The sequence below is a fragment of the Poecilia mexicana genome, unplaced genomic scaffold (assembly GCF_051168715.1).
Source record: "Poecilia mexicana isolate PSO_F unplaced genomic scaffold, ASM5116871v1 scaffold_1, whole genome shotgun sequence".
NCBI lineage: Eukaryota > Metazoa > Chordata > Actinopteri > Cyprinodontiformes > Poeciliidae > Poecilia > Poecilia mexicana.
In genome coordinates, this window is record NW_028263370.1 from 11102758 (window position 1) to 11130258 (window position 27501).

Consider the following 27501-nt stretch of genomic DNA (forward strand, 5'->3'; position numbering starts at 1 on the left):
AGGAGAAATTCAAAGCAGCTTTAGGTTTCAAAACTGTGGGGATACTTTCTTCCAGCTTTGGACAAGGGAGAAGAAAGGCGGTGAGACCTGATGGGAAGATGATGGAGCTAAAATACAAGGCAATCCTGAAAGAGAAGGCTTAAGGCTGAGAAGGAGGTTTCAAACATATTCAGATATGTGGAGGTTACACATTTCCTGCATCCTAATTATCCACTGCTCTGTTAGTTTATCAGATAAAACAATCTAAAATCTAAATCAGTCTAATAAATTCTGAGCTTTGAGGTTGCCGTGTAAAAGAGTTTGAGGGTATCAAAGCTTTTGCGAATCACTGTTTTTGAGACATTTTATCTTAAATTCAGAGTAAAACGAGCCTCTCATTTATTTTAGAGAAAATAATTTTTCCCCCCAGAATTTAAGGGCTGCATTTTGTTTGCAAAGCTAAGTGCTGCATTCTGTCGGGCTGCACGCTGTGCCCTAGCTGTTACGAAAATACAATGACTTCTCTATTTAGCCTTTGTTGAACTGACAGGCTGCCACCCTCAACTGTTGTAAGGCAGAGACGAAGTCTGTGAAGGAGAGAGAAGAAACAACGAGCTGAGAAAGTCCGCTCTGCGAAATGCTCAGCTTTAGCTTTCGTTGTCGGCGAAGTTGCGTTAGACTAAAATATTCTGTCACACTCAGTTGTTTTCATTGAGCAAACAAAATTTTTAGCCCCACTTTTTATTTTTTTTATTTTTTATTTAAACCACATGTATTTTACTTGCAATGAAGCAATATTTGTGAATAATTTCTGCAGGTTTACTGTAAGAGAAGATAACGCCACATTCCGACATTCCACACCCAAAGTTTGCCTTCCATGTTTGCGAGATAGGAAAGAAGGTTTCCATCAGGTCTGCAAACAAAATATTTGACTTTTATTCAGCGTTAGTATTTTGTTTACATTCTATTTACAACATAAGACACGCATTGGAAGTCGGCGTGGAGGGGGAACAAAAGAGAAAAAAAGATATCATCCCGTAAAGAGGGTAAAACAAAAATCTAAACAGCGTCAGAGACAAAAGGAGAACTTTTACATCCGAGGTCCAAGAAGAGAGCAAAGTATGTGCACCAGTGGAGGCAGTATTCAAGCTGATGACATACAAACTTCACAGGACTGGTGATGTGAATCTAGACATTAAAGAAAAAAATATCAACGCCTTCTTTTACAGGTCGGGGCTACAATATTAATACTGCAAACAATGACAAGGAAGGAATATCAAACGTGTACTAAACTTCAGACCCTGTTCATAGCCTGTTGTAGCACCTGCAACGCCACCTACTACCAGAGCCCGACTGCTGATATCATGACAGATGATTACTGAGAAAGTTGATTCAAGTATGAGAGTCTGTTGTTTTTCAGCAGGGCTTGGTTTGTGTGGTGCAAGTGTAAATGTAGCTCACAGAGAAAGAGAGATAGAGAGAGAGATCAAGTTTTTCCCCCCCCTTTAAGTTGGTTATTTTATATTGTTCAAATGAAAATTTTCTTTAGTTTAATACTTACAGCACCCTAAAAAAAAATCTATTGCCACCCGTTAAATTTGTGTAAGAACAACTTATGAACATTTGCTGCAATTTTACAACTGTCGATGTCGGAGAATTTTTATTTTTATTTCCCTTTATGTCTTTTTCACTCTGCATAAAAGTTGGATCCTCATTTCAATCCATCTGTCGCAATTCTATGCTTTTTTAAAAACTCTCTAATTATTGCTCTGATTGGGTTTTCATAGGAACTTAGCTGATTAGCCATCATCTTGTAATCATGTTATTTATCTGGATTAGTTTACCGTTGGGTTCTGTTGTTTTTCCAACTGTGAAGAGAAATTGGCTTCTGCGTCAGATTTGTTTGTTGCAGAAAAACAAAAAGTTTGGGGCTACAAATGGTTCTTAAGGAAGTAAACCAAATATAGAAATTAATCATAAAGGAAATATTGGGGGGTGCCAAAAATTGCTGGAGCTGTAATTCAGTTAATTGTCCCCACACGCTTGGCCCCCATCTGAATAAATGCTCTCAACCTGAAGGTTGGATTCTCTGAAAATGTTCACAGTGACATTATACTACTGAAATGAAAGAGTAATTTATTTCAGGGATATTTTACAAAAAGCATGGAGGGTGTCACTGATCCCAGCTTTTACCTGTGATTGAAGCTTATATGAGTCTGAGTAGAAAGCATACACTATACCCGATGCCAAAGTGTTACAATGAGCGGAGGTTGCCGTTGCCCGAATATTCCCAGCTCTATGTATACTTTCTTTTAGCTTGTGTCACATTACAAGAAACTATAAAATCTTTTTTTTTTTTACACTATGGCTTCTTTTGATCTTGTTTCACCCATCTGTTCCTAAGGAATGCCAAGAAACAAGATAAACGGGAAAAAAAAGTAACAGAAGACGGCTTAAAAACACACAATTATTTGCACGTTCTAATTTCATAGAACAAAAATGTCATCGAATCTCATAGAGCTAACCGTAGAGCCATCTCATTCCCATAATCAGATTAACGATGTGTGACGAAACACAGAAAAGACAGAGAAACATACAGTGCACTCAACAATTATTGGCACCCCCTGGTAGAGTTTTTTTTAAGTTAGAAAATAATTGATCTTTTACTGCAAGCAGCACAATCAGACACATAAGAAGTTTACTGTTGACTAATGTTGGTAATGCTTCTCTTACCAACATTTTCCACTGCAGGGTGGGAAGATGATCTTGGGCTAAACGTGGTGCAACGAAAGCCCATTTTCTGACATAGTAATAGTTCCTTTCCCATTTGGAAGAGTGGCCAAGAGAAATAGGTCCCTGCTTTATGTATACATTCTCCTAGAAAGTATGAAGTCTTTCATTATTGTGACGTTTACAGACACTGGTCAACTTCAATTGGGATGAGTAGCATATGTGCTGCTTAATGTTTTTTTTTTTTTTCCCCTCCTAAGTGACCTTGTTTGTCACAGTTTAAGTTTTTCCTAAAACTTGTAATACTGTCTCTGCTGCTGATATTTTCAAGCTTGAATGAGTAGCAGTTTTCTTCTACTTATTTTCTTAACTTGTTCTCTTTTTTTCCCCATTTGGAATATTGGCTAAAAGAAAATGGCATCTTGGTGATGTTTCTCCAGGGAAACAAAGTTTTGGGTTACCTATGAATAGTTCTTAGACATAGAAATTAAATGTAAAATTAAATTAAAAAACACCATCAGGTATTGAAATAGGCCTCTGTGACTTCATACACATACTCTAAAGGGAAACAGGTCAATTATTACTAAATGATCATAAAACATTTTTTTGAAGAATGGCTAAAACACATATTGTGAATTTATTATGGTAAAGTGTAAGAATAATTTGTTCAACAGCTGCTTAAAGATATCTAGTAGAGATGCCAATAATGTGGAGAGCCCTGTAGATTTTACATAAAGCCTTGAGAAGGCACTTCATTCAAGCGTTGAAATTATAATAAGTTCTATAAAGTCTGCTGGTTTGCACATGGATGGCAACAGCAATGTCTTCCAGGCTTATCAAAGTAAAGCTGTGGGAAAAGTAATTTAAGGCTAGCAATCATGACGAGTTGAAATTAGTGCACAGAATTTAAGTAACAACTAAATAATGGAGAAACGATGTACAAAGTCAAGTGCAGCCCTGACAATGGCAACAGGGTAAGAAATCTTTACTGCAATAAATAGATTACGGAAGCAGAATGAAGAAACGGGACTACGGTAGCAACAATCGTAAATGAGTGATGCTCTGACTCATCCTCGATCGCTGCTGTCAAAGTTGCTTGTTTCACTAATACAAGGAGAGATGCGATCTCGGAATAAGGAGTGTACGTCCACCGTCATGCTGTCACATCTCTGACCGACAGATGAAATAAATTAACAATAAAGACAAGGTTAAAAAGGTCCATCATTAAAATGCATTCGAGCAGCAATAAATAGATTTTTCTTCTGTTTACAGTTATCACCAGACACTTTAAAACACAGGATCAATCCAAAGCAGTTTGATTTGTTGCTTTTGTTCTTAGGATGAAGGCTTGGTGGTCCTCCCTCTGCTGAGGAAGCCAGCAGGGAACATGGAGTAGATGAGATGCTCGTATAGATGTGTCCTTCCTTTGTTTCATCCGTAAAAAAACAACTTGCGGTGTCTCGCTGTAGCTGTGGTTATAGTTTTTTTTTTTTTCTTCTTTTTTTTCTGTTAATTCTGCCTCATAGCACAAACATTCATCTAAACACACACATACACACAACAGATTTGGAGCACCCGATGCCTTGCTGTCCCCACACAACGCAGTGTATCCTCCTACAGCCTTGTGCTCGCTCTGAGTAGCAGTTGCCTCGTTGACACAGACCTAAGAACAGCTTTTGCTCCACGCTTTTTGTCAAAGCAATGAACCAAACCTAGAACTGAGTCCTTAGGGCAACTTCTTCCTCACGTCGCCATTCAGAAACACTAATTTATCTTCTTCTCGGTTTTCAAGGAACCGTTGCGTTTGTGCTTCCCGTTGGCAATGCTCTCAGAGTGACAGTGTCCATTGGTCATGCTGCCGTCGACTCTTCTGCTGTGGTCGCCGGCCTTGCCCCTGAGGAGACGTACCAACCTACGCAGTAAAAACACTATGAGGGCGCCGGCAGCTGCAACAGCAAGAAGGACGTCCACAAGGAAGTACTGGTAGGGGGACACTTCATACACAGCCGAGCGCAGGTGGTTAGCGCCACTGTGACGGAGGATGTAGCCGATCCAGTACACAGCCCTGGTGACTGGGTGGCCTGGCTGGTCTTTGTGAATGTTGGAGAGGAGACGAGCCTGCTGGCGGTACCTGGGAACAGGAGGACAGCAGAGATGGGGGTTAAAAAAAAACACACCCAAAAAAAACATGGGGACAACTCTGACTATGAAAAAAAAGAGATGCAGAGAACACCATTCCCCGTTACAAACTACACAACTGCGAGCTCCTTTGGCTTTCTTTAAACACTGGAGTTTGTTCTGCCAGCTACATCGTAGAACATTACGTCGGGTCTAAGTCTACCTACACCCAAAAGCTGAAAATGGCATGCACCAAAATAAATCTTGGTTTATGAAACCATGAGCACACACACCAGAAATCAATTTCACCTTTATAAATAGCAGCTGCAACTCGTTTGCTGCATCCACCTCAGGTTCTGGCCCCCCTACACACCCATGTTCAACCATGGAAGGCGAATGCAGCTACCTTGTGAATGTCGGTGCATTTCAATGAGTCAGCAAACCAATGTTATTTCATGGTCAACAATGGAAACGGCAGAGAAATGAGTAAAGAAACACAATTTGACAAGGCAGAACTTGATGTGAGTGAGGTGGAGAGTTGAAAAGCTGTCACTTATGGTAGCCACGGTAGTGGCGTGACAAATACAAGTTACACACTGCCGCCAGCATTTTAGGAAGCAGAAGGTTCGCTCCACAGTGGAGCGCTCATGGGTGTCAGCGGTACTAAAATGCGCCTTCTCTGCGCTTTTTTGGGCAGTGGCTACACCTGAGGCAGTAGCCACTGCCTCCTGAAGCTTTCACTGGAAGAGTGTTTCAGCACCTCAGGCCTGAAATGTTTCAGGCCCTGGTTGTTGCATACGCCATGTTTGTAAATGTTTGTAGATTGTCGGAGAACAAAATCTGAAAAATGGTTTCAGATTTTTATTTGTAAAATAACTTTTCTTCTCCTTCACAATTATTTTATTTGTGTTGGTCTATCACATAAAATCAAAATGAAAAAACAAAGATTAATACATTTCAAAGCATTGCGTGAGGTGCTTACAAAGAAATGTACGAGTAAAGATAACACCAATCAGTCCAACCTGGGGTCGTTGATGACACTGCTGAGGGAAGCGTAGAGATCTTCCTCCGTCATGTCTTTCCAGTGCAGCATGACTCCCATCCCTTTGGCTGCCACACGAGTCATGGTGTCATAGTGGTCTCCGAAGAGAGGCACACCCACCACCGGCACCCCATGATACATGGCCTCGTAGATGCTGTTTAAGCCCCCGTGGCTCAGAAAGGCCTTAGTGTGAGGATGGCCTGGATGGTGGGAAGCATAGGTGTTGAAATTATTAGTAACTATTAACATGCTGCGTTTCCTGCACTCCTGTTTTGATATAAATATTTACAGTTCTCAGGGCAGGTGACAGAGACTCATCATTTTAAGTGGAACATATATTTTAAAAACACATTATTTCAAAAGTTTCTCCATAAAATCTTGATTTTATCACCTCTTTATAAAAACAAAGCAAACCTAAACATGCATTTCCTTTGTGCCAACAGAGTCACTTACTCTGACCTTTGAAAAAGGTCAAACATGAAAATGTGTAAATATTTGCTAACCTTTGTTCACACATCTTTAGAGCAGAACACGGATAGCATTCACATTTAGATTTCACCACTAAAGTGGCTAATGAGTCTCTGAAACGTCCATCAGGCACAACCGGGTAAGTCCCATTATCCAACTGTCTATCTATACATCTATTGGCTGGGCGATAAATCTATTTTAACTATTACTTGATTTTTTTTATTTTATTTTTATTTCTTTTACCATTGCACTGTGTTTTCCATAGTTCATAGAGTTATCAGCATGGCCAAGGCTGTCAATCTCATTTGACAAGAGTGTTTTACAGCGTCTGTTTATTTGGACTTTGAATTCAGGCCAACTCTACAATGAAATGCTCTTTTCAGGGACCATGAAACACAGTACACAAAACCAGGCTAAATATAAATGGTACGCACTCACCCAATAGGTCATTCTGTGGCATCCAATCAACAAGCTTGGTGTTGTTGCCAAGGTTACTGGGTGCAACTCCAGAGAATCTAAAAGAAAGACAAGGAAAATCATAGTGAAAGGACCCGACACTGAAACAAGTTGTTCAGAAGAGACACACAGAAGAAAGGTGAATCTTTTTTTTTTTTTTTACTATTGGGACGTGGTTAATTTCCAACCTGCAATATTTTTCAAATGCACCATGTCTGTGGCACATACAACACAATGCGAGTGACTGAAATTATTTGCATATATACTTTTTCAGTCATAAGAGATGCTAAGATTTAGACAAATCAAGGTCCTAACAATACAAACTAAACATTTATTTCCTTCTGTTTTTGCATAAACACCCCTGTTTCACAATTGAAGCAGAGGTATTTATTCAAAATGTCTAGAAGGCAAATATTGTTCAAAGTACACATAGATTTAGACATGTGTTTTTAAGGTTTCCATGTACAGTTAAACGAGAAGCCATTAAAATCAATCCCCTAATTGTGCACAGCATAATTAAACTGCAAGTGCTAACAAAACTTCTTAACAAGGTAAATTGCAATTCAATTAAGTTCACAGTTGTTTTAACATCCTTTTATACACTCACACAGAGGCTCGATGTACAAAGGGAGGAAAATATTAATACATTACTCACACCAGAAGCAAGTTCTAAAGTAATAACTCATGATGTCATATTGTTTGCATAACCACACGCCTCATGGACCAACCACTAACAAGCCTGTCAGCTCGGTTGCTTATGCATCAGTTAATAGATGCCATGTATGCACAATAAAACAATGCCAGAAAGATCTGTGGATACTGTCTGCGTCTATTTATCTTATTTAATCAGTGAGTAAAGGACTCGGGTTAGATTTTTTTGTATCACGTTAAGTCAAATGTATTTGTACAGCACATTTTCAGCAACAACGCAGTTTAAAGTGCTTTGCATTATAGAAACATACAGTCATCAATGATGAAACAAGCAATAAATGTTACATTTTGTCAAATGTTTTCATGTATATATTTTCTTGATGGATTTTGATATCAATATTAAACATTTTGTAGCTACTTTTGTTCCACCAATAGCCACTAGGTGGTGCTTGTGGGTAAATAAAACAATGGTATAATCTTATTTGATTAAATATAAGCTTTTAAATTATTAATGAGTGGATTTTATTATATTTACAGAAGTTCCTTCCTTCCCAAAAAAAAAAATCTCTATGGAAAATTGATAAATTTTGCATGCAGTGTTCACCACCATTTATTTTCTTTAGATAACGATAGGATAAGAAAATAAATTCTGCCTATCCAAATACATTGTTCATAAAATAGTGTTTCACAATGATTTAGTTAAAGAACTGGATGACTCCCAAGTTATGAAGGAAATGTGAATGGAATGCATCTAAGTATTAGAGTTTAATATTAACTGGCACTGTAAATGGCAGCAGTCTTTTCAGCAATTTCTGTGGCTCTGAGGGGAAGAGGATTGATGTATAAAGAAAAAAAAACAACTATTCATATTGCAAACTGCACCTGGTAAATCATTTAAAATAATGTCATAACCAATCTGTTTTTTTGGTTTGTTTTTTTGGTTTTTCTATTTCAAAACAATTGCAAAAATAAAGTAGTCATGATGATTTTTTTTACCACTTCTAAACTCTAAATCTAAAAAATGTAAAATCAAAATAATTAACTCTGCTGTGCTTGATTATTATTTATATCTAAAGCTAAAATATAAGGTTGTTGTTTTACATGTAGCTTTTTTTTGACCAGATAAAGATAAAGAGTAATATAGTTTTATTTTCTTTCTGCAGGCTACAGGTGCAGAAAGTGGGTGCTGATGTAGCGTGACATTGACTAATGATCCTGCTATTCAAACTAAGTATTCCTGGTATACAACAAATCGGCCAAACGTCATAGTATGAAAAACACCGGCATACCATGATCCCTGAGCCACAAAGCTTTACAGTGTTTGAATGTTCCCTGACAAATTGCTTGGAGAATAAAAGAAATATTTTAAGTCTGATGAGTCCATAAAATGTTGAGTCTTTTCTCTTTGGGGAAGTCAATGCATTTTTGGGAAAATTAAAGTCTCTTCAGAGCATATCAGTATTTTCATCAATACAACTTTACTGGAGCTTTTTGCAATACATACAGGTGTTGCGCAATGTTACCAGAACCCACAGGTATCGGCAGATCTTTGATCACATTGGAGCTGATCATGACTATAAACCGATCCCTCCATACTAGAGGGATATGGAATATAACCCAAAAACCTTTTTAGCTGAGCACTTTTTACTATGTTTGCCACTATCAAATGAAATGTTTAATCAAAGTATGCTGCTCTTCTGAAAAAATCCTGGAATGGACACAATGTCTCAATAGTAAAAATAGGCAAATTTCATTAACGGGTGAATCTGAGAAAACAAAAGGTTACAGAAGGTTGAACTGGCAAAGAGTGACTGAACTGCATGACACAGACCCTTAACACTTGTCATTGTGTGAAAGCAAGCAGAGTGCGAGATCGGTGGATGTGAAAGAGTGCGCGTGTAAAGCATTTCCGTTAACGATGCATATGCATGCTACAAAACAACCTCCATCTGTCCATCTCTGTCTGCTTCCCTCCGTGACTCAAAGTCTTTTATCCAGAGTCAACAAAGCCTCGTCTCATTGTCGTGCCAATCAAAGCCGGCATTCATGGAGGCATTTATCAATGAAACAATTCATTTGGTTTGATCCCCCTTTCGAACACATTGGCCCTCCATCTCTTACATCCTCTTGGTTTTAATAAACACTGAAAGCCTTTAAACAGAATCTTCTCTTTGTCTTCATTTATGCATCAGTTCATGGATTTGATTTTGATTGTATGTAAAACAAAAAACAAAAAAAAACAAAAAAGAAATCAAATGTGACACGGCAACACAAAAACTACCCTGCAGTTGAACAAGGCGTACATGACCATTATGTGGATGTGAGGCTTGGCTGTGTAAATATGCAGATCATGGGAACATTTAGTAAATGGGAGCAATAAAAGGTGTCGTGTTCCATGTGACTGGGATACTTCTCTCCTGTGGCACGACAAAAAAAAAAACAAAAAAACAATCTTATCAGAGTCATGTTCACAACAAATAGTCAACTTCCCTGGGTGCTGCATAACTGACATCAGCTTCTCGATATTTTATCACTGCAATCCAGTTTCCAAAATAACAGTGGTTTAGTTTGCTAAATTATAGTAAAGGAGAGAAACAACGCACCAATTTTTAGCTCATATTTACATTAAAAATAGAGAAAGACAGCATGCTGCATCTTAATTATGAGAACTACTGAGCTTGCTATACGTATAAAAGAACAGAAAGAATGTGCTGCACATCTAGTCTCAAGATTATTGATATCTGCTTCTTAAATCACAAGCCAAACAGCACCCAAACGTTTAACATATGTCGTTTCTCTTATCTCCTGCACAGAAAAGGCATTCTCTTCCCTGTCGTCCGTCCTATCTTTACAAAGTTAGGAATGCGGTTTGTCAACTTTGAACTTTATCCTTTCACCGCTTCTTGTGTGTTTATTCATGAGGTGTGGAGTCTAAACAAAGATTCGTTCATTAAAAAAAAAAAGACTAAGTCACAAAGTGAGTGAAGGGAAAATGTGGGATTACTTTTCCTAATCATAGGTACTTACTTATTGTGTGTTATATAAGTTAACTAACAAATATAGCATCAACAAAACTTAATCTATAATCCGATTATAATTCATTATGGAACATTAAAGCAAAGGTGAAAGAAAACATGACGATCGATATAAGTTGTCCCTAAATTTGGAGCCGATAATGTTTGTGCTCACAAATATTCCTAAATAAATGTCAGCAGAACATTTTTGATGGAAAGGTGATGAAGAGTGATGAGTATTACTGTTGGATTCCTAGGGAGAGGACATTATACTGGAGGCCAGTCAGTTTTACGATGAATTTCCTAATCATGTACGGGATCAGAACAACTCAGAGATCTGGGTCACTGCAGTCAATGACTAACAACCGTCTAAATATACAAAGATAAGAGTTAAGCATTAACATGTTCAGAGGCTATGTTTGGAATCACAGCCCCTCCATTTCTCTCTTTACTCACAATCTTTTATTTCTTCTCTTATATTGTACTTACAATAAAGGCCAGTGTACATCTCATGCTTTTATTCCCACAGTTTACCTAAGGCCTACCTTACTTTGCAGTCATACCTACCAAAGCACATTGGCAATTACTGTAGTTATCCGTCTTCATGTGTGTTACAATACACCAGCAAAGACGAAGTTTAGAAAATAAACTAATCCAGCTTTTTATACTCTTGTGATCTGATGCAGTAATTAAAATGAAATAGTTCCTTTGCTAAAAATGGAAGTCATCAGGTTTGGCAGAGGCAAGTCTCATGATGTAAAGGAGATCACTGCGCATGAGATGACTCCAGATATTACGTACATGTGGGTGGGTCCGGACTCTGAACTTAGCAAACAGCCCAGCACTGAGGGACAAAGGACTGCCTTTATTTTACAATGCTCCTGACCAGCTATATAGCTGATTACGGGGTTCCACGTCATGTGACATCAAGAATGATGAGTGTGTATATATATATATATATATATATATATATATATATATATATATATATATATATATATATATATATGAAAAAAAAGTCCTGTTCAAACATTATTCTGTGACAGATGAACGGGTGCATGCGAGCATTACCTCCAGATGACACGCTGTGGCAGACGGGCCAGAGCTCCTGCCAGTTTGTGAGCAATGTCCTGGGAGAGATACTTGACTCCAGCGCCAAACGACACCACCACAAAGCCATGCTCTGCTGTGTCGTTCACCAGGGCCTGAAGATACTGAAGGAACAGAGACAAAATAGCCACAATAAGCTACAGATCCAGAACAGCATGCTAACGTACAACCCGAACTTTGTTTCTTCATCTCTTCACAATCATTCAAACCATCTTATGTTTGATTGATTTGATACTATTAAGGAAAAATGTTTCAAGGAAAAATGTTTCAAATTACAATGAGGCAAATGTCCCTACAGGGACAATATAAAGTGATAGTAAAAAAAAAAAAGAACAGTATTTATTTCTCAGTGATTCTTTTCTGGATTTACAAATTGAGAAAAAGTTATTGTATCAATAGCTTTATTAAAGACCATATGCGATGTTGGAATGCGTAAGTGTTTAGTCTCTAGTTGGTACCAAAGAAATATTTCTTTTGGGAATAAATTTAATATTTCAATTTTAGCTTAAGACCCTTACTCTGACCATCTATGTAATAAATTACATACATTTTCTGATGCACAGTCTGCGAAAGATCAGGTTGTTTGTGAGCGTTACACAAGTTTAGATTATTAAAACGGACTGCATAAAAGAGCTGCACAATATATCAAATTTATAGACCAGCTGCAGATTTAAGAAACTGCACAATGAATGGGAAAATACGTAAAAGTGTCGACTAACAAAGACGTATCTCTAGTTATTCTGAAAGTATGGAGAGCAATGAATGACAAAAAACTTTTTTTTTTTATAAAAATTGTTTTATTAGTGCTATGTCTAGAACAGCAAAATATTCACAGGAAAATGACAAGCTGTATTTTTTTAGGTCATAAAACACACAAACAAATGTGGGTAATCTTTCTTTCACGAAATGCTAAACTTTTGGTGAACTGACACCAGTTAACAAGGAAAATGGAGTTTTCTTTCTTTTTAATACTGTAAACATTTTTTTGTGGATGTTTTCAAAACTGCTTCTCAGCACAATTGTGATATCAGTTTGTTATTTAAAAAAAGTTTATAAAAAAAAATTCTGTTCAGGATACATTTGTAAAACTTTACTTGTCGGATCTGGCATAATGTTCCACCATTGTATGACTATATATAGTATATAGTAAGAAGTAAAAATAAGGCAGAAAGCTTGTGGGATTTTATATTTGTTATTGAATTTTAATTGAACTAGATTTCTTTGAGCACTCAGCCCCATTGGGACATTAAGGCAGGAAGCTACTTCTGTCCAGGTTGAGTTCCTGGAAGACAAAAACTGGTTCCACGATCTCGTCAGGGGACTTCTTCTCATTTTTGAGAACGCCCGCTACTTGGAACCACGGCTGTCATATTACAGGATGTCGTTACACAATGTGAATTATTTCTGAATAGGCATGAAGAGGAGCTAAAAAAAAAAAAAAAAAAAAAAAAAAAACTGCAGACGTTCTCCATTTCGACTCAGCAGAGTAGATATTTATCTGAATTAATTTTTTTATAACATTTTTTTAGAAATTTTCTCAAATAAAATATACATTGCAACCCACATTATTTAAAACCCTTTACAAATATATAGCTATTTTATTGCAGTAGTATAATCTCTTCATGACAAATCCAACCTTTAATTTGAGACTGTTTTTCAGCGTTAAGAAATAGTTATTTTCAGTAAAATCCCTCGTTCCTGTAACGTAAAGAAACCCAACAAATACAGAAGAACATGCCATCAGAGAAAGGTGGATGTGCATTGAAGGGGAAATGTCTACTGGTGTAAACCTGTCTATAGAGTCAGAGATATACTTCAAGTCTTAAAACTACCAAAACAAAGACAACCAAGACTGAAGAATAACTTCAGTTTTTCTTCCCACCTATCTAGTGAGCAGAATGTCAAGAGAGGTAGATAAGGCATAAAGAAAGATACAGCAAAAAAAAAAGAAAAAAAGATGAATCTATTTTAAGTTTTCCTTGCCCTTCTTGGTTGGGGTTGCCAAGCATTCAGGAGGGCACCACAGGTAAATTGTTATGGGAGACTGTATCGATGAGCAGTGCTTACAGACTAATTAAGGATGTTGAAGTCACAGGAGAACAGGACAATTAGAGGAAAGGGACTGTCGGTCCAGCTGCAGCAGCTCAGGTCGGCCCTGGCACGGAGCAACCTCATGGGCACACTGGGCCCAGTGTCCCTGCGGATCAGCCCTACCATCCCTACAACGCAGCCTTAGTGACCTCTTAAAAAGAGTCCCAGTGTCCCCAGAGTTCTCCTCAGAACAATGAGCGCGTTCTCCCTCCACTTCCATTATGACTCCCTCCACACAGTACGGCACAATGCTCCCTATTCGCCTCGAGTGGCATTCCTAAAACCCCCAGCAGCAGATACCGACGGCCCGCGCTCTCAATGCCCAAACGTTGAACGAACTCCCGTCACCGCCCGCCTCTGCTCCCCATAGCTCCCATTATCATCTGCTTAAAATTTACCATGTGCATTCAGCTCTAGCCCGTCCTAACCCCCACCTCGGCCATGAAGGCTCACTCTGTTGCAGGGTGTGATAAGATATACATAGTGATAAAAAAAACGAGAAGAAATACACCCAATGTTTTGAAAGAAAAGCTGAAAAGACTCCCTAAAAAAAACCCAAACAGGGATAAGTTATTAACGGTGTGCAAATTCAGTGTTTTAAAACAAAAACCTAAAAATATTGTACTTGAATGCTAGACAACTTTAGGAAACAAATTTGCTTGTTTTGTGAAACAAGAACAGGTTCTTGCCTTCGCCCTTACTGTAAGTATATTTTGTAACCTAAAACCAGCAGGGACTGATGATGCTAAAGAAATATCAGTTAGGGAAAAAAATCAATGTGGGAAGGAAAAAAAAAAAAAGTATTTTCCAAAGTACAACTTCAAAACAATGAACCTCTCCTCAGTCAATGAGGGAGCAGGAAACAAATTTTGCATGTGAGGCAACACATTTCCATAATGACATAGTTACCCTCAAGTCATTATGCAGCACTGTATTTCAATGCCATGGTTACAAGCACTTAGCTCTGGATATTTATGGCACTGCCTGTAAGAAATGTAGATTTCTACAACTTCTGTTGTAGTGGAATAAGAGTATGAGAGTCCCACAGGATAACATTCTTGTAAAGAAATACCACAGTATTACTGTATTTAGATCAATATTAAAACTAAATGTGTACATCGATCTATTCACTTTTATGTAAAAGCCAAACAGCCACAGTAATTCCTTCTGCAGATAGTTTCAGACCTCAGCATTGAGATAATTATTAGAAGACTTTTATCCTGAGCCAGAGAAATCCAGCTGGGACTGGGAGAGGTGAAAAAAAAGTGCATTCTGTGGGGGAAGCAGCTCTGCTGTTACTTAAGCAACAGCAAAGTTGCTTCCTCCGCACAGTCAGGCTGGATGGATTTATCAAGCTTGACTCATTAAGCTGATCAAAAACATTTCTGCGGTTATTTGCAAAAACAAGAATTTCTTCTCTTACAGAGCAAATTAATAAACGCCAACAAGACAAAATGTGGAAATCCTAAAAAGTACAAACATGTACTTTTTAAAACTTCTTACTTTTTCCATCTCCCTTCAACAAGCCTGACTTTCTTGAGGCCAAAGAAAGTCAGATAGTTTATAGTTTTTTTTTTTTAACTATCTCATATCACTGGATGTGTACTAGACAGAAAATCGAACCGGTCTCGTTTTGTATAGTGAATTAATTTATACCAACACGATGACTGTATTTTGGACGGTGTGTGCTTCTAAACGGCACACACTTTGAAAAGTGAAGAGTGGAACGCTCATCACCGGAGCTAAACAGCAACTTTACATAAACTGATCATATTTATGAGGCAGAATGAGTCTCTGTGAGCAATCTGTCAGAGGATGGGTAGTCAGTTTCCAAGTATTATATTTTTTTATAACAATAACAAAATGCTCTAATGATTTATTTTAGCAAATTAGCACACTTTTTTTAGTCATTACTCAGGCTGCTCACAATTAAAACAGCCGAGTAAAAAGATTATACTTATTTAACATACAAAAACCCATCCTAGTACAGGTAACGGTATGATCCATATTATGTTAATATGAACTTATTTACAATCTATAATGCTGTTCTTGTAAAAGTGCCTGTTTCTGGACTGAGATGAGCTCCAAATTTGTCAGGATCATAAAAATGCCTCTGCTTAATATTAATATCGGGTGGCCAATAATCAGGGTTCAGTTAAATTGACTGCACTCTAGTTAACTTAGCTTTCAAAAGACATTAATAACAGTAATTGGTGTTGCCCTTTAGCTTGCAGCCGGCTGTCTTCAGTGTAATCAGAATGGGGTGGTGGTGCTCTGAAACAAGTAGAGAGGCGCGAGTGTGGAGCAGCTTTGCTCCAAACTCCACTCGCTGCAGAACCTTCTCTGGCATTTTAATGAAGGAACTTTGAACTGTAACAATGGCATGATGAAAAATTAGAATAGTTTAGAAACTGCAGCTTTTTCAAAGCAGTAACATTCCAGCCCATGTTTTATTTGCTGCTGTAAAACGTATTTGACCCTTTACAGATTAGGATCAAACACGATTTAGTACCAGATTAAGGTTAAAATTAGAAAATGCGTAAAGTTGTTTTCAAATTATAATTTCATCTTGTAAGAGAAAAGAGCAATCGACACCAATGTGATAATATAACTGCTCTGCTTGTTAAACCATTAATTAGTGGTTCTTTTTTTTCTGGACAGCTGAGCTTAATTTCAGATTATTGCCTGACCTGTAGTACTACGAAAAGTGTTTAACAGAATCTGAGTGACAGACATAAAGTAGGCTAAAAGTTTTCAAAGAGCAGCACATAATGTCCTGATCTACAGAAACTCAATCAACGATTAGAAACAATCTCATTGACATATATTATTCTGAAAATGATTTGAAGGAGCTGAAGGCATTTGTGGTGCTTTTGGACTCCAGCAAAACACACTGAGGGCAATCATCCTGAAGTCAAGGAATCATAAAACAGTGATGAACCTTCCCAGAAGCGGCCAGTCTACCAAACTTAATCCAAGATCTCATCAACAACTCATCCAGAATTACATAAAAGCACCTAGAATGATATTTATAATTTCGGATGTCACTTGGCTCAGTTAAGAGAAGTGTTAATGATTAAGCAGTAATCACAAATAAGAGAGCTCTGCAAAGAACAGCGGGACAAATTTCCCCCATGAAAAGGCATGACGGCAGGAAGTACAGCAAAATCAGTTTCTAGATTTTTCTTTGATATTATTATTCGTTTAATGATCTGTAAATGTATGTCGAAAAAGCAAAACTGAGAAAATCTTCATGGGGCAAATAGATTTTTCACACCATAAACATGCATCTTTGCACTGACCTGTGGTAGTGGGCTCGGGGGTTTTGTCAGGATGCCTCCGATGTAGACGACATGAGGGAGGGTGGGCCTTGGGAACTCCAGAGCCATATCAGTGCACAGCATCCACAGCCTACTCCCCTGCACCAAGTCGGCCATGGCCGCGTAAGGCTTTACTCCATGCTTCTTCATAATCCGGTCATATTTTGGTAACACAATGTAATGGACTCCAAACCGCTGTGCCAGGTAGACGCCCGTGTTGGCAATTCTCTGCATTAAGGACATGCGGTCTGTCAGCAGTGAGTTGAATTCTGGCACGTACGACAACGGCGCTGGCGCTCCGACTTCAGCAGGGTACCACAAGCCTGTGCTGAAAACAGCATATTGCACGCCCAAGATATGAGCAATGACGAAACCGCACATTTCATTGGGGTCCACCAGCAGCAGGTCGAACTTGGCCTCCTTCAGGCGGTTCATTACTTCACCATTGCCGACAACAGCATCGCAGTTCTGAGAGTAGTGGTCAAGGATGTCGAACAGTTCAAGAAATGTCAAGCGGCCTGAGAAGATGTTGCTGACTTTGGACTGGAGGAAGTTGTCAGCTGTTGTGCTGTTAAAGATCCCTGGATAGCGCTGCAAATGGTAATGAGGAGAGGGCGGGACCTCACGGCCCTCTGAAACTAGAAAATGTGTCTCGTGGCCCTCTTGGTGTAGTGCCGTCGCCAGCGTTTTGAAGATGTAGAGGTGCGATTCGAACATAATGGGTGGGACCACGATGATTTTACCGGCCCGTGTCGCACTGGGACTCCAGGTGAGGAAGCTGAGAATGAGCAGCAGAGACGATGGCAGCAACATGGCTATAAAGATGATTAAAAAAAAAAAAAAAAGATTATATGTTAGCAATGTTGAACATAAAAATGGCAGAAAAAGAAATCCTTAAAAATAATGTACCATGAACAGAAATTATTTACTGCACTATGCAATTTATCTTGCATTACTTAGGTGTAGTATCTAAGATGATGTCATACAAATTTTAAATTTAGAAAAATACAAAAAATGCATTAATCACAAACAACAGAACAATGCTTATCATAAATAAACAAAATTAGTATTTCCTTGAAAAATCGGAATGAACCAATTAACGGTCTCTGAGCAGGAATTATTCTTTTATTTCAGGATTTATGCATACATTTTGATGTTTATCCATTCCATAATGGTGTTTTATTTGGGAGACTTATTTTCTAAAGCTATTTTACATATTTCATGGACTTTTATTTTTTTTAACTGTTTTGATTTCAGGCTCTTCTCAGCTCACATGCCTATATTCAGGGGGAAGGCAGTAGAGTTTTTTTATTTGGAGCAGGTCTGGTGGTGCAGAACTTGACCAAGTGAATTCACATCTGTTTTGAACAACCAGTCCCTCCAACCTTAACGGCCAGTCATGAATCAATTGGGTTCATGTAACCAGTCAGAAAAAATTGCTTAGCGGGTAACATGACAATGGCAACATGAGAACTTGAAGATGGTGTGCTGGTTTGCTAATGAAACTGAGTGACACCATTCAACATCCGATTTTTATTCGCTTCTGCCACATCAGTATGCCAGGTGTCATGTGGGCAAGACAGGCCTTGCATTCCCTTTGGAGCTGGGTAATTATGGTTTGTTCATGTGTTCTGATCAGTCCCTTCAGATTGTCAAGAGCTTATAAGTAAACGGAGACAAGTTCCTATACTCCAAAGAGATTCCGCCTCTTACATTGGCCGGTACGGTACGTCAGCTCAAGCCCTAATATAACTTGAGGCTACACCCTCATGAAGATGTTGACGTTTGCTTCACTCTGACCAAACCCACCCCCACAGAGGAAACTCTGCCCCTTTGTTTGAATATAAAAATATGTGGCATAAAAAGAACCAGAAATTAAAATGGAGTTTAAAAAAATAAATAAGTTCATGAAATACATAAAGTTGCTTTACAAAATACGTGCCTCAAAATAAACACTAGTATGATTTCATTTTGACTGAAACAACTCTCCATATTTCCTACAAAATACAAACATAAATGTGTGGAGTTTGCTAAACACCACGGGTATTTTAGCTCAAACTGTAAACATGTTGTCATTTGGCATTTCTGCAGACGCATGATCCAAAGCCTGCTCAGATCCCCACAGGAGAGACTACAAAATCAGCCTCAATGGTCATCAAATAAGCCCTATAGAACATCTTTGCCATGAGCAGCAGAAAGGTCTGTGGAAGAACCTGGAAATCTTTTGTCCTCTAAATAAATGTTCTATGATAAACAACAGCAGGAATACATTTTGAACTAAGTAAAAGAAAGCCTGACATGAAGCCTTCTCTGCATACATATAATATGTAGGTACACTGACATAAAAGAACAACTTGCACAGTTTGATGAACACGGCTAGGCCAGCAACACTGGCTAAAGGGCACCTTAACAGTATAAACACATTACGTCTAACCAGAGGATGTTGATTGGGGGTCTGCAAATGATTGTGTATCCTAATAAATAATGCTAAGTTTACAGGTAGACTACCGAGGGTGAGAAAAAAACATCTTATCTTTATCTAATCATTTAAAGGGTGAGGTTAAAGAAGCGGTCAATGTAAATTATGCATTTTCTGTTTCTTCCATAAAAATCTCAGCCTTACAGAGAAGATGTGTCAGCATTCATCTAGTTGTTTTTCCTTTAGACAGATTTCATTTACTTGACCTCCCTCAATAATCAAACGTTTTTCTGTCAGCTTGCTGATCATCGGCTCCGTTGGCCGATTTAACAAAAAAAAACAAGTGTCGAATCAAATATAGTTCTTGGAAAATAAAAATGGAACAACTGCTTCCAAACAGACTCAACATTTAGATTTGTGCAGCTTTTATGTCTTTTAAGCTTCTGTTTTGGTTTGACGTCGTCGGATTAAATCCCTTCAGTGTGAGCAGGGCCATCGCTGACATGGTGTGGGTAGTACCAACGTCACTCCAGTTAAACCTCCGGCCGCTCTATTCACAAACACAACCACAAAGAGCCTTTATCATGCCACTGCTCCTATAGGCCCACTTTCATTCCTTGTGGCTCTCATTTGTATTAATGATTAACCACCTTATGACGAGTTTCAGTTATGTTGGTTATTTTAAACGCCGCTGTATGCTCTCTTTTTACAGGTTGCTTCACCTTAGAGAACATGCTGACATTTTAGCATAAAAGTGAAGAAAAAAGAAAAAAAAACATCACATGAGTAGGTCTGTGGTTCTACATAAAAAGAACCACAGACGTTTATTAGTTTTCAACAAAGCTTTTTTGCAAAAGGAGAAGACACAGCGAACCGCTTCGCTCACCGTGCATTCTGAAAACAATCAGAGCTCGTCTTTTATTAGCAGGGGAGGGAAAGATAAAATGGAAAAGCAAGTTTTGTCTCTATACACAGGTCATCTAGTCCTTTCTCATGAGAGCAATTTCTACCAAAGGCGGGGGAGCATTCTGTTAGAAATAATCAAGCTGCAGAGACATTCTGTAACTGTGAGTCAAAAGTTTCAATGTAGCATTGATTCACACACAGTAGAAAGCTAAAACTAAATGAAAAACAAATTATTAATGTAAAACTACTGACAGTTTCCTGCAGTTACCTTTTAGGATTTTGTCATGTTGAAACAATGCACTTCAATTTATTTTATTTGAATTTTATGTGATGGACCAGAAGAAAAAAAAGCCATTTGATGAGAGAAATGAAAATGAAACATGTGACATGAATATGAATTCAACCCCCTGTACTCTGATACACCCAAAACAAAATCCAAAAGTGATAATTTGCATTCAGAAGATGCTTAAACATTAGGTAGCATGTAACATTAGATAGCAACATTTAAAAATGCAAAGAATATGGTACAACGTACCCAGATATGGCCTTCGAGGGAGAGCACTAAGGATAGAGGTCCATGAAGAGTTTTAGAGAGCCACAGCTCAGGTAGAAAACAGCTGAGAGGAAAAGTGTTAATTGTACACTTCACAGAAAAGGGACTTGGGGAACAGTAGAAAGAAGAAAATCAGTGAAGAAAGAAAACCTCAGGAAGTTATGTGTTCTAGGCTGGACTAAGTCACGTAGGGAAAATGGCAAATGTGGAAGAACATGCTCTGGTCAGCCGAGACCATCGCTGAACTTTTTGGCCTACATGCAAAATGACATCAACATGTCCCTGAACACATCATCACCAAATGGAAACAGGATGATGGAAAGTAATTTTTTGAGAAAACTCAATGGATGGGAGGATGTACAGGGCAATTTGTTAGAAGTTGCAACAAAATTTCACCTTCCAGCAATAGAACAGCTTAATCTAACTGAACGTCTTTGGCAAGACTTAGACACTGTTGTTCATAGATAAATCTAGCTTTTTTTATTTTGTAAAGAACTGGTGACAATTTTAGACTGTAGTTGTGCAAAGCTGGTAGAAACATGCCGCCACAGACCTGCATCTATAACTGCAGCAAAGGATGTTTCTACAAAGTACTGACTCAAGCTGCTGGAATAAAAATGCTCCCCACAGTTTTCAGGTAAGTATTTAAAACCTAACAAACAAACAAAAACACAAATTTAAAAACTATGTATCAATATTTTCCAATTACATTTTATCTTAGTTTTAGTCTGGGATTTCCTTCAGTGTATTCTAAGCCTGGCGAGCCACCAGGCTTTACTTGTGCCCCCATGAGGCTTAGCATTGTTAATTTATTAAAAAATAATAATAATAATAATTCAGTTTGTGTTTTATATGTACACTGCGTTACAGGGCTCTTTGCATATTCTTTAAAGCATCTCTGGAGAGACTGATGATGTGTCAGCAATACTCAGACCCAAAGCAAAAGTGTTTAATGATCAGTTCTTTGCATCAGTCCAGTAACATATCAAGTCTTTCGTATTTTATTACTAGATGTATAAGACCTACCGCTAGCATGAGCATTTATCTGTATCTACATGAAATGACAGAATTATCCTTTCTGCTAGCCAAATATCTATTTTGTAGTATGTAAACTATGACATGAATAAGTCGTCTATTTGTGCACAGTATGCGCCTCGTCCCTGCAAACAGCTGTGGCTCGTAAGAGGACTCAAGACAGGTCATCATTTTGTTTGGCACTGTCCAGAGTATATCGCAACAAGCACTCAAAAGTCCAGACTGTTGACAGTAACTATAGAAACCGGTCGCCATCTACCCAGGACTCTGATGCGTCATGACTTAAATTACTAACAATCGGGTCTAGTTACCCCGAGGCAGCTTCATGTGGATGAAGGGGATCGTTTGATAAGAAATTTTGTGGAATTTTGCAACAGTTTGGAAGAAATATTTACTGGGTTAGAGATGTACCTGTAACCATTAAACGTTATTCCTTTAATGGAAGTATGTTAAAGTTATGGGTTTAAACAATTAGAATATATATATATATATAGATATATATATATATATATATATATATATATATAGATATAGATACTGCGCAGAACCCTCAAGCTCCCAGGCCTCTGGTAGAGGACCCGAGCTCAGAGGATGAAAGAGACCACCCACGGAGGGTGAGAGGGGAATTTTTATATATATATATATATATTGGAAGAAATATTTACTGGGTTAGAGATGTACCTGTAACCATTAAACGTTATTCCTTTAATGGAAGTATGTTAAAGTTATGGGTTTAAACAATTAGAATATATATATATATATATAGATATATATATATATATATATATATATATAGATATAGATACTGCGCAGAACCCTCAAGCTCCCAGGCCTCTGGTAGAGGACCCGAGCTCAGAGGATGAAAGAGACCACCCACGGAGGGTGAGAGGGGAATTTTTATATATATATATATATATATATATATATATATATATATATATATAAAAAGGAAATTTACCAGTAGGAACATTAGCAACATACAATCTTGTTTAAAATTACTGCAAAAGTTCTCCCTCTAATGACATATTCACTGACGGAGAGAGAGAGCAGAAAAATCTCACAGTAATTGGCAGTTTTTGTGTAACTAATGACCAGTTTGACTTCAGCAAACAAAATATACCCTACAAGCACCCTGCAGTCAGAAAATGTATTTTGTACCAAGGGAAAAAAAGCCACAGGACACCTAATTGTGTTGTTTTTCTGCCTTAGCTCCATGATATACATCGGTCAAACAGTACAACAGAAAGGCCTAATCTGTGTGACACGCATACAATATGCATGTGAATATTTAAGCCATTGAAATACTTGGCTCATCTTGCAACTTCCTGTTTTGTCTCAATGGAAAGCAAATCTATTACAACACCAAAAGAAAGAAATGTATAACCTGTTTTGTTATACTATAATTAAACCCCATAAAAATGACGTTTTCTTGATCTAGAGCAGAACTGCTTCCACAGTAGCGAAAGGCGAATTTTACTTGTGTGTTCTGAGAAGGTCAGATCTTGACATCAAACACGTGGCAGGCTCCTATCTTTTCAGTACTGTAAAAAAATAAAAATAAAAATTCAACAAGACTTATCGAAGGTGTGACGTGTCTTCGCAGTACGTAGAAACACGTACACACACATACAAACAAAGTGGGTTATAAGAATGAAATCATGTCAGCTTTGCAATCAAAGTATGACTGCATAATGAAAATCTTTCTAAAAATAATGATCTAACTTGCTAGTGCAGTTATTCCAAGGGTCAGTTTTTAAAACACCGCACACATAAAACATTGCAGCACATTTGTCAGCAATATGACAGTGTGTCCAGTTACTTGTACTACAAAACTCTCAACAGCAAGACGAGGAGACAGCAGAGCAGTTAACATCTTCAATAGTTTTGAAAACAGAATGGAAGTGGAAAGAAAAATCACCTGACTTTCCCAGGCCACGGCACATGAGATGCTGTTTATAATGGCAACATGATCTCTCGGCAAGCCCTTATCTTTTAAAGCTTCATCAGCATTTGACAGACAACCACAGGTCAACTTATGCATACGGTTAAGTAACACCTGTAAATATTAAAGTTGTCCAAAGATGGACAACAGCACTAGAAAGAAGCTACTCTACATTTAGCTGCAGGAGTCCACTCATGTAAATCTACTGTCCTTACCTTATATACTTTTTGCTAATTTACAGCCATCAAAATACAAAAACTAGTTCAACAGGTATTGCCCAAGACGCATCACTTGTAACAGCGATAACCCCAATGGTGGCTTGATGATTAAGGGATAAGAGTTAAATAGTTTAAAACACTGGGTCACAAACTGTTTTTCAGGTCAGAGGCCAATGGAAGATTAAAAAGTTGCCGTATTGCTATAAGCAGACTGCATGTAGCTAAATTAACATAGTTTTGTTACTGTGTTAAATTAACACATACCTGAATCAGTCAATGTGTGACCCAGGTCAGAGTTAGCAAAATAACCAAAATTATTTTAGAATACAATCAAGCTGGCATTAGGCACACAGGAAGAAGGTGCACATTACTAATTTCCCTGATCTCTTCCACCACAAAACCAATCTTTCATGTGCTCATCTGCAGCAGTTCCATCAGTCAGGGTTAGGTGCGGGTCAGTACCGAGGTACACAGGTTTTTAAGAAGGTTGTGGTTTCCAAACTACCAACATTGTCCAACATGCTAATCTTCCAGTTCAAAGTTCTTTCAGGGAGGTGATAGTAAATGTCAAAGAGAGACCAACTTTTTTTTTTTTTTTTATTGCTGTATGCTGCCGATTACCAGGATGACAGCAAACTGATGCATGTTTTCTCCACAAGTGAAACATGGCTGCTTGACGATCTTTCAGGTTACATCGTGGAAGCTAAAGGACCACCATCCATTATTCTTATTAGGGTAACACAGTTGCGAAACTACAAGCTAAAAGCTGACTGGCAAGTAGTTGGAAAAAGCAAGGCAAGTGGATCAAGTTACGCATCTTTCTTAATAATCCATCTATCATTACTGTGATACTGTGCTGTTTTTACTATAGGTCGTCATATCAAAAGCATCTTATACCTGTGTCAACATCCTGTCCAGCTGAATTTAACTCATATCATCACAAATAATTATTGGCTTTGTGAGGACTCTGAGATAGACATTTTTTATTGTTGAAACAATGCCAGAAATAATAACAAGAGGATAAAAGTCATCTCACACTAAGCAGGTGGATTACACATTTTACTCTAGCATGAATAGCTTACTCCAATTCCTGCTCGAATTGGACATTTAAAGCCAGGCAGACTGAAAGTAGCACTTTTTAAGTAATTATGGCAAAACTTTTGAAATACCTCAGTCATTAGAGGCAGTCAAGACATTTACACCAACCATACATTGGCGACTTCCAAAGAGCTATGCCGAACATAGAAATGTTGTGTCTTGTCTCCCAAGAGAAAGTTAGTAGGTAATTTAAAGCATCAGCAGCAGACAATTTTTATCAAGTTGCTTGAGTGACGATTACTAGCTCCATCATTTCCACAAAAACAATGTTTTATCTGTGACTGCGGGTTGCACTTTCAAGAATTTATCATGACAACGTGAATAAACTGAGAATATAAGTTACATTTTTTTAAATCAAGTTAATAAAAGCTGGGTGCTTATTTTTGAGATTTTGGCTTCGCAGAATCATTTTTGACTTACATAAAGATGACTAGATTGTTTTTAATCAACCAACTAGTTTGTTAATCATGTTTTCATGTACTTCTGTACTAAAATCCAATAAATTTATTATGTGAGAACATGCCTAATTAGCATGTGCAAAGACTGGTTTCCATCAGAAATAGTAAATAATGTATATCTTACTGTTGGGATTTAACTATGTTTCCTTTGAAAAATAATATAGGCAGTTGTAGTGCATTGTTCTTTGTCACAGATTTTAATGATAAAAATGTCATGCTCTATAGTAATGAATGTGACCTTTGGACTGAATAAAGAGGTCTGATATGTGTCAGTTGTGTGGCATTTAGTCGAGCCATTAAAACTAGTTGATTATTCATTAAAGAGCCCTTGTTGAGTGAAATAATTTGAAAGGAATTTGTATCCTAATCTCAGGATCTAGCTGTAACATTTTACCTAAAAAAATAATTCAAGCAGAAATGTCTTACTTAATTTTTTTTTGCTATATGCTATGTTGTAAAAGGCACATAATTTTTGTTAAGTTCACATTTTAGCTGGTTATAATGTAAATCAAAGGCCATAAATTAAACGATTTTTTTCTTGAAAACACAGTTTCTTAACCCTGATTTTAGTATTGTTTGAAATACTTATAGTGTCCGTTTCATTTCTTTGACATGCGCTTCTCGTTGTAAGTTAAAAAATGTTAACACACCCATAGGCCAGCTAGACGGAAAGCAACAATTTGTTTGTACCATCAGGTGATCACTATCGTAGTTTTGAAAGTATTACGGATGACTGTAGGACGTCAAAAATGCTGCGTTTACTATCAGTTTGTTACGTTCGAACATCAACATTAAACGAATACATGCAGTGGCAAAACGAGCAATCTAGACATTTAGGCAAAAGCTGTTAGAAAACTCATGTGTCATTCATGGAAAATTTCACACAATTTCAATTATCCCTGATTAAGTTACCTTTATGTCAAGTAAAGGCATTTTACCTGACATAAAATACTTTTTTACGTCAGGTAAAACGGATTTTTACATACAAAGCAAGATTACAAACTATAAACTAATGTTTAAGACAGTGATCCTTATGGACTCAAACATAAGACTTTACGGGTAAACGAGGAAAAGAACAACACAAAAACAAAAACAAAAGCACTACATAATCGCTGATAAGTAAATTTCGAGTATTGATGATTCGCAAAGTTCCTGAACGCAACACTGGATCCCGGCTACACCTGTGAGTCTGCAATAAGGATTCGACTGTAACGCAATTTAAATAAATAAAATAAACAAACTGACAAATACGCCATAGGAACAAAGTAAAGTTTCCCTCACTCATGACAAAATAACTACTTAAATTAAACGTAGCATGTAAGAAGAAGAATGGGGCGAACAGTTTGGCTGTGTTACCTAAAGGCAAACTGTGCTGTACACCTGTTGTAAAACGCATTTTCATTGGCCTTACCTTTAAGACTTTCGGGTAAGGAGAAAGAAAAGAGAGGTAAAATTGCAGTCCCGAATTTACTGTGCGGAGTTTCAAGTGTTAAAACCAAAGAATAGACTTTGGGTGGGAAAAAAAACTATTAGCTGAAGTTTAAATGGGTCCCGAGAATCGAATACGACAGAGGAAAGCGTGAAACTCGCTCTCTTCCTTCAGGGGGGGTGGTGGAAGGCGGGACTTATTAGTGTTCCAAGATGGAAACAAAGGGAGTGGCAAAAGGAAAAAAAAACAAACACCGACTGAGTAATTGGGTGACTCAGGTATAAGTGCTGGGTGTAAGAGCCCGCACAGGTAGGCTGTTCTGCAAGTCGGTCCATGGCTGCTGATATTGGAAGTTGGGATAAGCTTAAAGGTCACAAGTTCCTTTGAAAGAAAAGGAGGTCCAAAGTGCTACATTTCTACCTGAGCCACACGACTGGGATCAAACAGGTTGTTCAAGAAACACG

At 37.8% G+C, this 27501-nt stretch overlaps 1 protein-coding gene across 1 annotated transcript; it reads right to left on the reverse strand.

The window, feature by feature from the left end:
• Positions 1–891: 891 nt before the first annotated feature.
• Positions 892–27327, reverse strand: ugt8 (UDP glycosyltransferase 8). The gene is made up of 6 exons (XM_014996544.2): positions 27020–27327; positions 16962–17794; positions 11530–11672; positions 6776–6852; positions 5850–6069; positions 892–4840 (listed from the first exon to the last, which is right to left on the reverse strand). The coding sequence occupies exons 2-6, from the start codon at positions 17790–17792 to the stop codon at positions 4474–4476; spliced, it is 1638 nt and encodes a 545-aa protein (XP_014852030.2). The 5' UTR covers positions 17793–17794; positions 27020–27327; the 3' UTR covers positions 892–4473.
• Between the last annotated feature and the right edge of the window lie 174 nt (positions 27328–27501).

Excerpts from the sequence above, each read along its gene's own strand:
- ugt8 (XM_014996544.2), bottom strand. The coding sequence starts at position 17,792 with ATGTTGCTGCCATCGTCTCTGCTGCTCATTCTCAGCTTCCTCACCTGG. Across the intron at positions 6,853-11,529 it reads CCACAGCGTGTCATCTGGAG|ATTCTCTGGAGTTGCACCCA; the intron begins GTAATGCTCGCA and ends TCTTTCTTTTAG. Across the intron at positions 6,070-6,775 it reads GCCACAGAATGACCTATTGG|GCCATCCTCACACTAAGGCC; the intron begins GTGAGTGCGTAC and ends CCCACCATCCAG.